Source organism: Palaemon carinicauda, chromosome 16 (genome assembly GCF_036898095.1).
Source record: "Palaemon carinicauda isolate YSFRI2023 chromosome 16, ASM3689809v2, whole genome shotgun sequence".
Lineage (NCBI taxonomy): Eukaryota > Metazoa > Arthropoda > Malacostraca > Decapoda > Palaemonidae > Palaemon > Palaemon carinicauda.
In genome coordinates, this window is record NC_090740.1 from 19,874,662 (window position 1) to 19,887,161 (window position 12,500).

Here is a 12,500-nt window from a genome sequence, read left to right on the forward strand (position 1 = left end):
TTACGTCTTTGAAAACAAAGTTACTCATCACTTGGTAATTACATAGATTCCGTTTCATTCATGTGATAATCAGCAAATTTAACAAAAGCAAGCTTCTTTTGAGAATAACTAGGGTTACAGAAGGTTCTATTTTTATTCTAGAGTGAATATCCTTGCAGCAATGTCCCTGATCAACCAGTCAATTCCATCAACTAGATTCTCTCCTGTCACAGCACTACATGGTAGGATGTACCAGTGATGAGTTTTGAGGCTATTAAGATCCAATATCTGTAAAAAAAAATTTAAAATATTTACATATACCCCAGATCAATTTCTTTATATATAAGATGGCAGAAATAATGTTTAAAATATATTTTTCATGAATACAAACCTCAAAACTGAATACTGAATAACCATTGATACCTTTGAATTTTAAATTGCAGATTACAATACCATGATTCCAATTTGTGTTTGAAAGACCATATGGAGAATTCCATCCTTTTTCTCCATATAACTATAAATCTAATACATTAAGAGCTGAAAATTGTCAAGCATGCATAAAAAAATTAATTTTGATAATGTAATTTAATATTTTTACCAACCTGATGTTCATATTGCTTCGTCCCCTAAGCCAACTTGATATCAATATTACCCCCAATAGCTAAAAAATTCCTGTTTCCTTCTCTTCAATAGGCCTCTTCCCCACCAAGGTGTTACAGTACTTGGTGGCTAAAGCCAATCCAAATCACTCTTGACCACAGAATTAATATCCTATCCTCTTGACCTCAAAAGTCAGTGGGGACGAGGGTGGGCATACAGAAAATATGAACACCAGGTGAGTGTAGATATGCAGTAACAAAATTCCTTTAAAATGTTATTTTCATTATAAAATGAATTTTTGAACATACTTACTGGTGGTTATATATATAGCTTACGTCCCTGACGTCACGGCAGAAAAATTCGAAACTCACGCCAATCTCCGATTGGATAGCCAGGTGTGCTACCCATGCTCCCCTGGCGAGGTACCCAGAAACCATTCCCTTGGTATTCATATCTTCCATACCTCTAGTCTGTAGAGGGGAGGGGGGATTTTAATTATATAACCACCAAGTAAGTATGTTCAAAAATTCATTTTATAATAAAAATAACATTTTTAAACACAAGACTTAACTGGTGGTTATATATATAGCTGATTAACACCTTCGGTGGAGGGTTAGAAACAGCCAATATAGTTGGAATTCTACTTGAATTTCTAAAATACAAAACAAACTTAAGGGTTTCGCACCTGATAAGGAAGCTGACTTCAATGATACTCTGCCATTAAGTCTGCTATCCTTATGAGATCCAGCGGTCCTCTCAGGGGGCTGAAAATCCCTAGGAGCTGCCAACCGGTGATCACACCTCTTTGTGACAGAGCCTCCTCTGATACCCATTCCGGGGCGCTCTCAAGGAACAAAAATGACCACCTGACAAATCAATGATTGTGGAAGACTGTCGCAATCTCCACAAGACAACCATAAAAACACCAAATAAAAGTTCCAAGAGAAAGAAAAGGTATTAGGATTATGGGAAAGTAGTGGCGGATCCTTCTCTCACTACTGTACCCGCTGCTACAAACGGTCCCAGAGTATATCGGTCATCATACAGAGTCTGGACATTTTTCAAATAGTGTGAGGCGAACACAGATTTGCTTCTCCAGAAGGTTGTGTCCATAATGTTTTGCAAGGAACGATTTTGCTTGAATGCCACTGAAGTTGCCACCGCTCTTACTTCATGAGTCTTTACTTCCAAAAGACTAAAGTCTGTCTCACTGCCATGAGAATGAGCCTCTTTTATTAAAAGTCTAATAAAGTAAGACAGCATTCTTGGACATAGGCAAGGAAGGTTTCTTCACCGAGCACCACAGTGCTTCCGAATGGCCTCTTAAAGTCTTTGTTTTGTCTAAGTAAAACTTGAGGGTCCTTACTGGACATAAAACTATCTCTAGCTCATTTCCAACCACGTCCGCCAGGTGCGAAATCTGAAAGGCCTTAGGCAAAGGTTGGGAAGGGCGCTCGTTCTTAGCGAGAAAACCCAATTGTAATGAGCAGATCGCTTTACCGTCCTGAAAACCCACATTTCTACTAAAAGCATGGACTTCACTAACCCTCTTGGCTGTTGCCAGACTAACCAAGAAAAGGGTTTTCATCGTGAGGCCCTTCATAGATGTAGAGTGCAGGGGTTCAAACCTGTCACTCATCAGAAATTTTAACACAACATCCAGATTCCAAGCTGGTGAATCCTGGTGTTGTTTTGTTGTCTCAAAAGGATTTAATTAGTTCTTGTAGATCCTTATTATTTGAAAGGTCCAGGATCCTGTGCCTGAACACAGTCGTCAACATACTCCTGTATCCCTTGATAGTTGACATAGAAAAACTTAGTTTCTTTCTCAGGAATAAAAGAAAATCAGCAATCTGAGTTACAGAGGTACTGGAAGAGGAAACAGAGTTGACCCTGCACCATTCCCTGAAAACTTCCCACTTGGATTGATAGACTCTGATGGTTGAAGACCTCCTAGCCCTTGCAATCGCCCTAGCTGCCTCCTTCGAAAAGCCTCTAGCTCTTGTGAGTCTTTCAATAATCTGAAGGCAGTTAGTCGAAGACTTTGGAGATTTTGACGATGTCTTACCAAGTGGGGCTGTTTGAGTAAATCTACTTGCAAAGGGAGGCTTCTGGGAGTATCCACCATACATTCCAGTACCTCTGTGAACCATTCTCTTGAGGGCCAGAGGGGGGCTATCAAGGTCATTCTGGTCCCTTCGCTTGTCACAAACTTTTGAAGAACTTTGTACAGGTCCATGGGTTGGAGGAGAGGGGTGGTGTTAGGCGTTAGATACAGGACCTTTATGAAGGAATACTCGGCCAGAAGATATTCCTCGAGGCCAGGAGGGTGAGCTGGAGCATTGTCCAACACCAGCAGATATTTCATAGGGAGGCGCTTTTCTTCCAAATATTTTGGACAGTCGGACCGAAGCAGACATTCACCCAATCAATGGAAAGTTGCCTCGTTACCCAGGCTTTAGCATTCGCCCTCCACATCACGGGAAGGTTCTCCTTGATGACTTTGTGGGCTTTGAAGGCTCTGGGATTTTTTCAGAATGGTACACCAGCAGGGGCTTTATCTTGCAGTCCCCACTGGCGTTTGCGCAAAAAGTAAGGGTAAGCCTGTCCTTCATAGGCTTATGTCCGGGTAGCCTCTTCTCCTCCGTCGTGATGAACGTCCGACGAGGCATTTTCTTCCAGAAAAGCCCAGTTTCGTCGCAATTGAAAACTTGCTGCGAACTGTAGCCTTCCTGCAGAGTCAACTCTTTAAACGTTTTAACAAAGGTTTCGGCGGCCTTCGTGTCCGAGCTGGCTGCCTCCCCATGCCGTACCACTGAATGAATACCAGTCCTTCTCTTGAATTTCTCGAACCACCCCCGAGAAGCCTTGAACTCTGGGGGTTCCTGCTGGGATGTTCCTTCTCCGGCCCCTTCTTCGGCCTGAGAACGCACGAGATCACCAAAAATGGCGGAGGCCTTCTGGCAAATTGTAGTCTCAGTGATGGTGTCTCCTGAGATCTCTTTGTCTTTGATCCACACAAGAAGCAGCCTCTCCATCTCGTCAAGCACGTGGGTTCTCTTGTTGGAGAAAATAGTGACGCCCTTAGAAGGTGTCGCAGCTTTGATGGCCGCCTTCTGCTTCAGGTCGGTGCCTATCGTTGACGGATTCCGGCCATACTCCTTGGCGATCGCACTTAAACGCATGCCAGACTCGTACTTTTTCACGATTTCGAGTTTCGTCTCCATCAATAGCATCGTCTTCTTCTTCTTTCCTTCGGCAACAATCTTGGGACCCATGGCTACAGTATTAAGCTCAAAAATACACTACGTACGTTATATACTATGTAGTAAAATCTAATACAGTACAGTGCACAGTGAAGAATGTTTAATAACGATAACACGTGGCGTACGAATGTATTAAACACTACGTCAAACAAGCGAAAGCACACGAAGTCAATGTTAACGATACCGCAGTCGAAACGAAAAGAGAGAGAGAGAGATGAACGCCCGTGCGTAAGCAAGGTGGGATAGTTGCCAACCAACAGGAAAGCAGGATCTTATGGCATCAGCTAGCATCTGAGTAGGGATATATATATATATATATATATATATATATATATATATATATATATATATATATATATATATACATATATATATATAATGTATATATATATATATATATATATATATATAATGTATATATGTATATATATATATATATATATATATATATATATATATATATATATATTATATATATATAATGTATATATAATGTATATATATATATATATATATATATATATATATATTTATATATATATATATATATATATATATATATATATATATATATATATATAATGTATATATATATAATGTATATATATATATATATATATATATATATATATTTATATATATATATATATATATATAATGTATATATATATATATATATATATATATATATATAACGGATTTTGAGCGAAGCGAAAAATCTATTTTTGGGTAAGATAGCCATGTCGTCCTGATGGAAGTTCCTTAAAGGCAGCTTCCTAGGGTATATTACAACTACGGCGATATTCCCAGAGAATTTACCTTCAGGTACCCAGAATTCTAACTCCTGGAGCGAGTATCCCTAAAAAGACCTTAGGGATATCGTAAATATCAGTGGACGTATTCTTGACACGCCTCATAGCAATCTATACCCCGAATAGAGTTAACACTTCGTAGGGGTCAAATGGCAAGAAAACGAAAACGATAAGAAAGGGGGGAGCCGTTCATAAGGCATCTCTCCTCCCCGTTTCGAAAGCGTGCCCTGCGCCGCTCACGGCGCCATCTGTATTCCTTGTAGCGATACACGAGGTGCTACAGATACTGTATGTAGGGAGGGGTCCTACAATCCTTTTCACTCTTATTTATTTATTTTTGAAAAGGAGCAGGGCGGGTCCATCAGGACGACATGGCTATCTTACCCAAAAATAGATTTTTCGCTTCGCTCAAAATCCGTTTTTTGGGCTAAAGCCATGTCGTCCTGATGGAAGTATACCAGAGCATTACTGTATCTGTGGATTCTCAATACGTGCCGTACTCCTCAAGAATGTTTCTTAGTCAACTCGACTGACAGACCTAAGATGTTACCGTTATACATCTTTTCACTAATCATAAGCCATGAAAGCGCTTCCTGCCCCCTACAGGGAGGAGTCCTACTAGACTCTAGAAACGAACGAAGAGTACATATACCTATGTATGAATCACTCGCCAGCCAGTACCATATAGTGGTCTCACTCTATATGAAGTAAAGCGAAGTCTTACGGGACTACAGTATCCAAAGGAAAAAGTCCCGACCAGCACCCTGGTCGAAGTAAAATTAGACAAAAGGTTATATCTGCGTAGGATTAAACTTGCTGCTACCACCATCCTCAGAAAGGGGTGGAGTCCTTTATGCTAAGGAAAGTATAAACTAGTGTAATCCAGGCTTTGCATTAAGGAATAGGCTATTATAGATATCCCCGATTAATATACATAGGCTAAATGCTCAAAAATCAATATGAAATCAAAATAGGTGAAGGAGACGCAAGGTTCCCGAGAACAAGTTTATTGAGAAACAATAAATAGACATGGTCACCATAAATATGTACATATGCTAGGTGGATGACCAACAATTTACACAAGTACTGTAGTGCATGGATGAATGATTATCTGAAAGAAAACATATATGTCACTTACACATACCCCGGTATCAAACTTAACGTCCATGTTACTACTTTGCTGACAATAGCGTTGGCAAACGCTTGGCACATCTGTCTGTACTTGTGCTACCATCACCATAACGTTGGAACAGTCACTGTGGGCTCTGAGAGCCTTCACTACCAGTTATATCAACACATATAACTAACCATTCACCCAAGAATCAAAGTCCCAAATGATTCCGCTGTTCCTCGCAGAGTTAAACAGCAGGGTTAACGACGCAACCAACTGCTACCACAGACCTCTTTAGCTGCTCCACTTGCTTAGCATAGTGGCGAAAGAATACCCTGGAAGACTTCCAGCCAGTGTATGAACGAAGGTGTTCGAAATCCATAAAATTAAAGAAGTTTAAGGATGAAGCAACTTTCCTCGGATCATGACCTGCGGGTGAACTGTCAGGATCCGCTCTGCGAATAAAATATGTAATTTTCGCCCTAAGCTGATTTAAAGATAAATTCGAGCCCGATGTTTCTCCTCTGAATAGTTGGCCCCCATGGAAGTCTGAAGTTCTACGAAGATAGACCTTAAGGCATTCTACGGGACATAGAGATGCATCTTCTTTCAGAGGGCAGATTCTCCAGGGACCCCACCTGTTGGTGGGCAACTCGTTCTTAGCGAGAAACGTAGGGTCCGGAAACAGGTTCAGTTCTCCCCCATCCAGGAACTGAACTCGGCCCTCCTCTCTCGAGAGGGCCAAAATCTCACTAACTCTGGCCCCAGAAGCAAGGGCAAAAAGGAAGATCACTTTTTGAGTCAGGTCCTTCAACGCACATTCCTCATTATCTAGTAATGAGGCAAAATGAAGGACTTTGTCTAACGACCACGAAATAGGCTTTGGAGGAGCTGATGGTCTAAGCCTAGCACAGGCCTTTGGGATCTTATTAAACATCTCGTTAGCGAGGTCTACCTGGAAGGCATATAGAATGGGTCTTGTTAGAGCTGACTTACATGTAGAAATTGTGTTAGCCGCCAGCCCCTGTCCGTGGAGGTGAATGAAGAAGGATAGGCAGAACTCCGTAGAGATCTCGTGCGGGTTCTTATCTTTGACAAAGGCTACCCATTTCTTCCATGCAGATTCGTACTGCCTCCTAGTAGACTTACACTTGTATTCTTCCAGGAAGTCGATGCTATCTTTCGAGATTCCGAACCGTTTCTTCACCGCTAGGGAGAGAAAATCATGAGCTGCAGGGTTCGGGTTTTCTGTAATGAAGCGAAGACAGTCGACTTCTGGACTTGCTGGGACAGAACTGGGTCCGGGAGTGGTAGAAACCTCAGTCGTAGTTCCAGAGCTAGAGGGAACCATACACTGTTCGGCCACTTGTGGGCCACTATTGCTGCTACTCCCTTGAAGGATCTCAGTTTGTTGAGGACCCTCAACATCAGGTTGTGAGGGGGAAACAGGTAGATCCTGGACCATCTGTTCCAATCGAGAGACATCGCATCTATTGCTTCTGCCGAGGGGTCCACGTATGGGGACACATATTTCGGCAGCTTCTTGTTGTCCTTCGTCGCGAAGAGGTCTATCTGCAGTTCTGGGACTTGTCTCAAGATGAAAGAGAATGATCCTGCGTCTAGGGACCATTCTGACTCTATCGGTGTAGCCCTGGATAGAGCGTCCGCGGTCACATTCCGGACTCCTTGAAGGTGAACTGCTGACAGGTGCCACTTCTTCTTCTCCGCCAGTCGGAATATGGCTAACATTACCTGGTTGAGAGGTGGGGATCTTGATCCCCGCCGATTCAGACATTTCACAACCACCTCGCTGTCCAGTACCAACCTTACATGGATCGAGTGACGTGGGGATACTTTCTTCAGGGTAAGAAGCACTGCCATAGCTTCTAGAAAGTTTATGTGAAAGGTCCCAAATAGCTTGGACCAGATCCCTTGCACTTTTTTCCGATGGGAGTGACCCCCCCACCCTACCTTTGAGGCGTCTGTGTGGATTGTCACTGACGGGGGGGGTGGCTGAAGAGGTAGAGACCTCTTTAGACGACTGGCTTGAGACCACGGTCTGAGAAGAGAACGTAGTCGAAGTGGGACCGGTCTCTTCAAGTCCCTTCGCTCTTTCGATGCAAAGGTTCTCCATACTCCCGCTGCATCTTTTAACTGTGCTCTTAGCACTGGGTCTGTTACTGATGCAAACTGAAGAGAGCCCAAAACCCTCTCTTGTTCGCGTCTTGATATCCTCTCGGAACCTAGAAGTCTCCTGACAGACCCCGCTATTTCCTTCCTCTTTGACATCGGAATGGAAAGACGGTGTGACACTAGATCCCAGTGAATTCCCAACCACTGGAACCTCTGAGCTGGAGAAAGACGAGACTTCTTTCTGTTGATCATGAAGCCTAGATGTTTCAGGAACTGAATCACATGTAGGGAAGCTTGCAAGCATTCTGCTCTGGATGCTGCCCACACCAACCAATCGTCCAGGTAGGCTACTACCTGGAACCCTTTTAGGCGTAACTGTTTGAGAGCTGCGCTCGCAAGCTTCGTAAAGATCCTTGGGGCTATGTTTAGTCCGAAGGGCATCGCCCTGAAAGCGTAAAGTTTTTGTTGTAGCTTGAATCCTAGGTAGGGGGAGAGACGGCGACTTATTGGAACGTGCCAATATGCGTCTGACAAATCGATGGAGACGGTATATGCCCTCTTGGGCAGTAAGGCCCTTATGTGTTGTAACGTTAACATCTTGAACTTGTGGTTCACTATGAACTTGTTGAGTGGTGACAAGTCCAGAATGACTCTGAGTTTCCCCGAGTCTTTCTTGGGAACACAAAACAGCCTCCCTTGGAACTTGATGGACTTTACCCTCCTGATCACCTTTTTCTCCAACAGATCTTGGATGTACTCCTCCAAAACGGGGGTGGAGTGTTGGAAAAATTGAGGGCACTGGGGCGGAGTACTGTACCAACTCCAACCCAGTCCATTTTTGAGAAGGCTGTGGGCCCAGGGATCGAAGGTCCAGCGATCCCGGAAATACTGAAGTCTCCCACCTACCGGCGACACTTCACTTTGACTGCCCTGCAGTCTTGCCTCCCTGGCCGCGACCACCTCTGAATCCTCGTCCCCTAGAGGGGCGTCTTGATGACCCTCTAGCTGTTCCTCTGGGTCTTGCACGAAACGTGGTCGACTGTCCCTCGAACATGGGATTGAATGCCGGGGAAGCTGATGACATGGCTTGGGGTACCCATTGGAAGGTGGTCGGGGTCTGGGCTACCAGTTGTGGAACCGGAGGCAAAGCTGGCTGCTGCTGCTGTTGTCTTTGCGGTTTGAAGGACTTGGCTGGACGGGAGGAAAACCTTGACTTCTTCGCCTTTCCTTTCGGCTGAGGGCCCTCATCCGGAGAAGACTTCCTCTTAAGGGACAGGCCCCACTTCAGGAGAAGATTGCGGTTCTCAGTGGCTGCCTTGTCCACGATCTCTTTGACCACGTCCTTGGGAAAGAGATCTTTACCCCAGATGCTGGATGAAATTAGCCTCTTGGGTTCATGCCTCACTGTGGCCGAGGCGAACACAAACTCCCTACAGGCCCTCCTTGCTTTAACAAAGCAATAGAGGTCCTTGGTTACTGTGGCCAGATGGATTTTGGCCATAACCATGAACATCTCTGGCATCTTGGGGTCGCTAGCCATCGTCTCCATGTTGGTCTGGAGAGACATTGAGGCTGCCAGGCGCTCCTTTGTGTCCAATTCCCTCCGTAGAAGGAATTCCGACAACTTGGGAAGGTTTTCGCCGAACTGCTGACCTGCAATGTCGGCGTCCAACTTCCCAACCGAGAAAGTAAGGTGCACCTCCTTCCAGTCCTTATTGTCCATTGGCAATGCCAGCGATAGAGGTTTACATTCCTCCAAAGACGGACACGGCTTGCCAGCTTCAACCGCCTTCATGACGGCCGCAAACCCCTTTTGCATAAAGGGGAAGGCCCTAGCCGGGGAGGATACAAAGGAGGGGTGCTTCTTACTCAAAGCGGCAACTTTTGAGTTTGAGAACCCCCTCTCCTTTAAAGCAGCTGTTAAAGTGGCCTGAGCCTTGGAGTGATCCAGGATAATCACCTCCTTTGGTTCCGTCTCCTCCTTCGAGGCCGGCTCCTTCTTCAAACGGACATAGCAGTCCGGGTAGGCCCCTCTACTGGGCCAGAATTCCACCTCCTCAAGGGGAACTGAGCCCAGTTTCTCCGACATGACGATCTTCCCAATCGTCATCGGCATGTGCTCGGCATATCTCCACGGGTTGGCATCCGAGCACAGAGGAAGGTCCTTAACGTTGAGCTTCTTTGGAGGTCCACGTGATGCTGTGATCTTCTGCATCTGGAGCTCCAAAGTAGCGGCCTTCTGATTATTCTCCCTCTGCATCTGTTGGATCATACCAACGATGGAAGAGAGAGCCTGTCCAAGCTCTGCTGGAAGAGCGGACGAGGTAGAGGGGATAGGTTCAGAGACCTGAACCGGCACGTCTGATGATACGGGAACCTCTTCCTCCACGGCAATAGGATCTCGATCCTCCTCCTCGCCCTCTGCGAGGAGATCCTGCTCCGCACGATCGGACAAGTCGGACATCTTGTCGTCCAACTGGATGTCCTGCATGGCATCAGCGACATCCTCCTCCACTGGAATCTGGATCAGAGGGATCTCCGGCCGAGGCTGGGGAACAACAGCATCAGGGGAAGCCTTGGGAAAAAGGTATGCCCTCATCTTCTCGTTAGGAAGATAAGGTCCAGTGGTGTTTTTCTGAAAACCCCTTACCCATAAGCGAAGCCTCTCCCTCGCTGCATCTCTTGACTCCGCCGACCTAGGGGATTCAAAAGCCTCTGATAGCAGGTTAGTACATACAGCACATACCTGCGGATCCCAGTAACGATGGTCATCATTGGAGGCTGCACAAGCCGCGTGCCTCCTACACGAGGCATGTCCGCAAAAGTTCTTACTGCGGACATTGCAGAAGACACTATCACACTTCGGATGCTCCTGTAAAAGAAGAAAAATTTCCATGAATATCAAGTGAATTTCAATTCACATGTAACAAATGAGTATTCAACAAGAATAAGGGAAAGACACCTACTTGTGAAACCCACACAAACACCTGTGGAAGCCCACTAGCCAAAGTCACATAGTTAGTCTTTACTAGAATAACCAGAGAACGTATTTCCAAAGGAAATTAGGTGTAGCTCACACCTAAGGTAAAATATTACCATTCCGGCCAGGGATAAAAGAATTATCTTTTATCCTTGTAAGGCGACACCAAGTGATTGTACCAGTAACACAAGTAAGATAGAAAAGACAGTGTTGTAACCTACTACATCATGAACTCCCTTGGTTGAATATACCACCAAGAGAGGACTGATACAGTACCTGAGGGTGGTGTGCCAGCCGGCTATTGCCGGTCAGCACCCCCCCCCCCCCCCCGTTTTTCGAAAGGTAGATCTCAAGTACACAACATCAGATCACCCTTATTGGGGAGAACTCCAGATCCCATGCCTGAACCGGCCGGCAGTGGTTGCCGGACCGCAGCCACCCGGTTTGCACTGCGTTGCCGGCCATCATTCTTAGTGGCCGGCTGACTGGGCAGTGTCGCAGGCCGGCCGGCAGCAGTAAACAAACCCTGCCGGTTGGCCCCCACACTAGGCAGCGCTCGGCTGCCGGCCCCACTTGTAGTGGCCGGCAGATGAGCAAAAGACCGGCCGGCAAAGGTATATACCCAACGCCGACCGACAGCAAGAGAACTGGAGAACACCCCTCCCCACCGACGGCCGGCCTGTAGGCCGGCAGACGGCAAGGACAACACATACTAAGACAACAGAATGAGTGCCGGGTTAAGAGACTATGAGTCTCTGAGCCCGGCACCCGAAAGAGTGCCGAAAGGAAGGGGAGACACTAAGTCAAGCTTCCTAACCGCTGCATACTGAATCTACAGACGGCAGCGATGGAGGGACCAAGAAAGGACCGGGCAGCACTCGAAGTAATGGTCTCTGCCGGTCGGCACACTCTGCCGGCCGACAGGAGACCACGTCAGTTCCTCATCCTAACCTAGGCTAGGCAAGGATGCGGACGACTGACACACAAGGAACGGAAAAAAGAAGGGAAGGACAGAGGGTCCTATCCAACCTTACCTTGGTTAAGGGTCATTCCCAACTAAGACAGTTCATCTCAGTTAGAGAAAGACCCGAGAGGGAGGCCGGCACTACTGGCTGCCTCCCTAAAACCACGGCAAGGAAGGAATTGCCCTTCCAGAAAAGGGAACATATCCCGAGACCGGAACGGCAATAGGACAGTCTGATGAGTCACCGAGTAAAGGGATCACTACTGGAACCCAACAAGGTGGACCAAGGGGATAACCCTTAATGCCCGAGTCAATCAGCAAGGGAGACTCTACCCCATGCCAGACAAACCCGGGCTCAGACTAAACACTGTTGTACTGTCCCCCTCTGAACCAATTCAGTTGGAACGGGAAGGTACAGTACTACTCCAGCATAGATATATTTGAAGATTAATTCAAATAAACCACTAGAGTTAAGCCTAAGGCTTAAACAGAGGGAAAGGGTTTGCCCCTTCCCCGAAGAGAAGGGAACAAACGGGGAACAGATAATATTATAATGACCTAAGACAACCTAGCCTAGGCACTAAGAGAATCGATTACCTAATTCACCGAAACTCACACCAATACTATCTTGGAAGGTACTCGAAAAGGACTTATA

General features: G+C 45.7%; 1 protein-coding gene across 1 annotated transcript in view; it reads right to left on the reverse strand.

Annotated features, from left to right (window-relative positions):
* Positions 1 to 12,500, reverse strand: part of Arl2 (ADP ribosylation factor-like 2) — a 93,103-nt gene that overhangs the window by 688 nt on the left and 79,915 nt on the right. Inside the window, exon 5 of the mRNA XM_068389643.1 lies at positions 1 to 267. This exon is cut by the window's left edge and continues 688 nt beyond it. Within this exon, the coding sequence (XP_068245744.1) occupies positions 133 to 267 (135 nt within the window). The 3' untranslated portion in view covers positions 1 to 132. The remainder of the gene's footprint in view (positions 268 to 12,500) is intronic.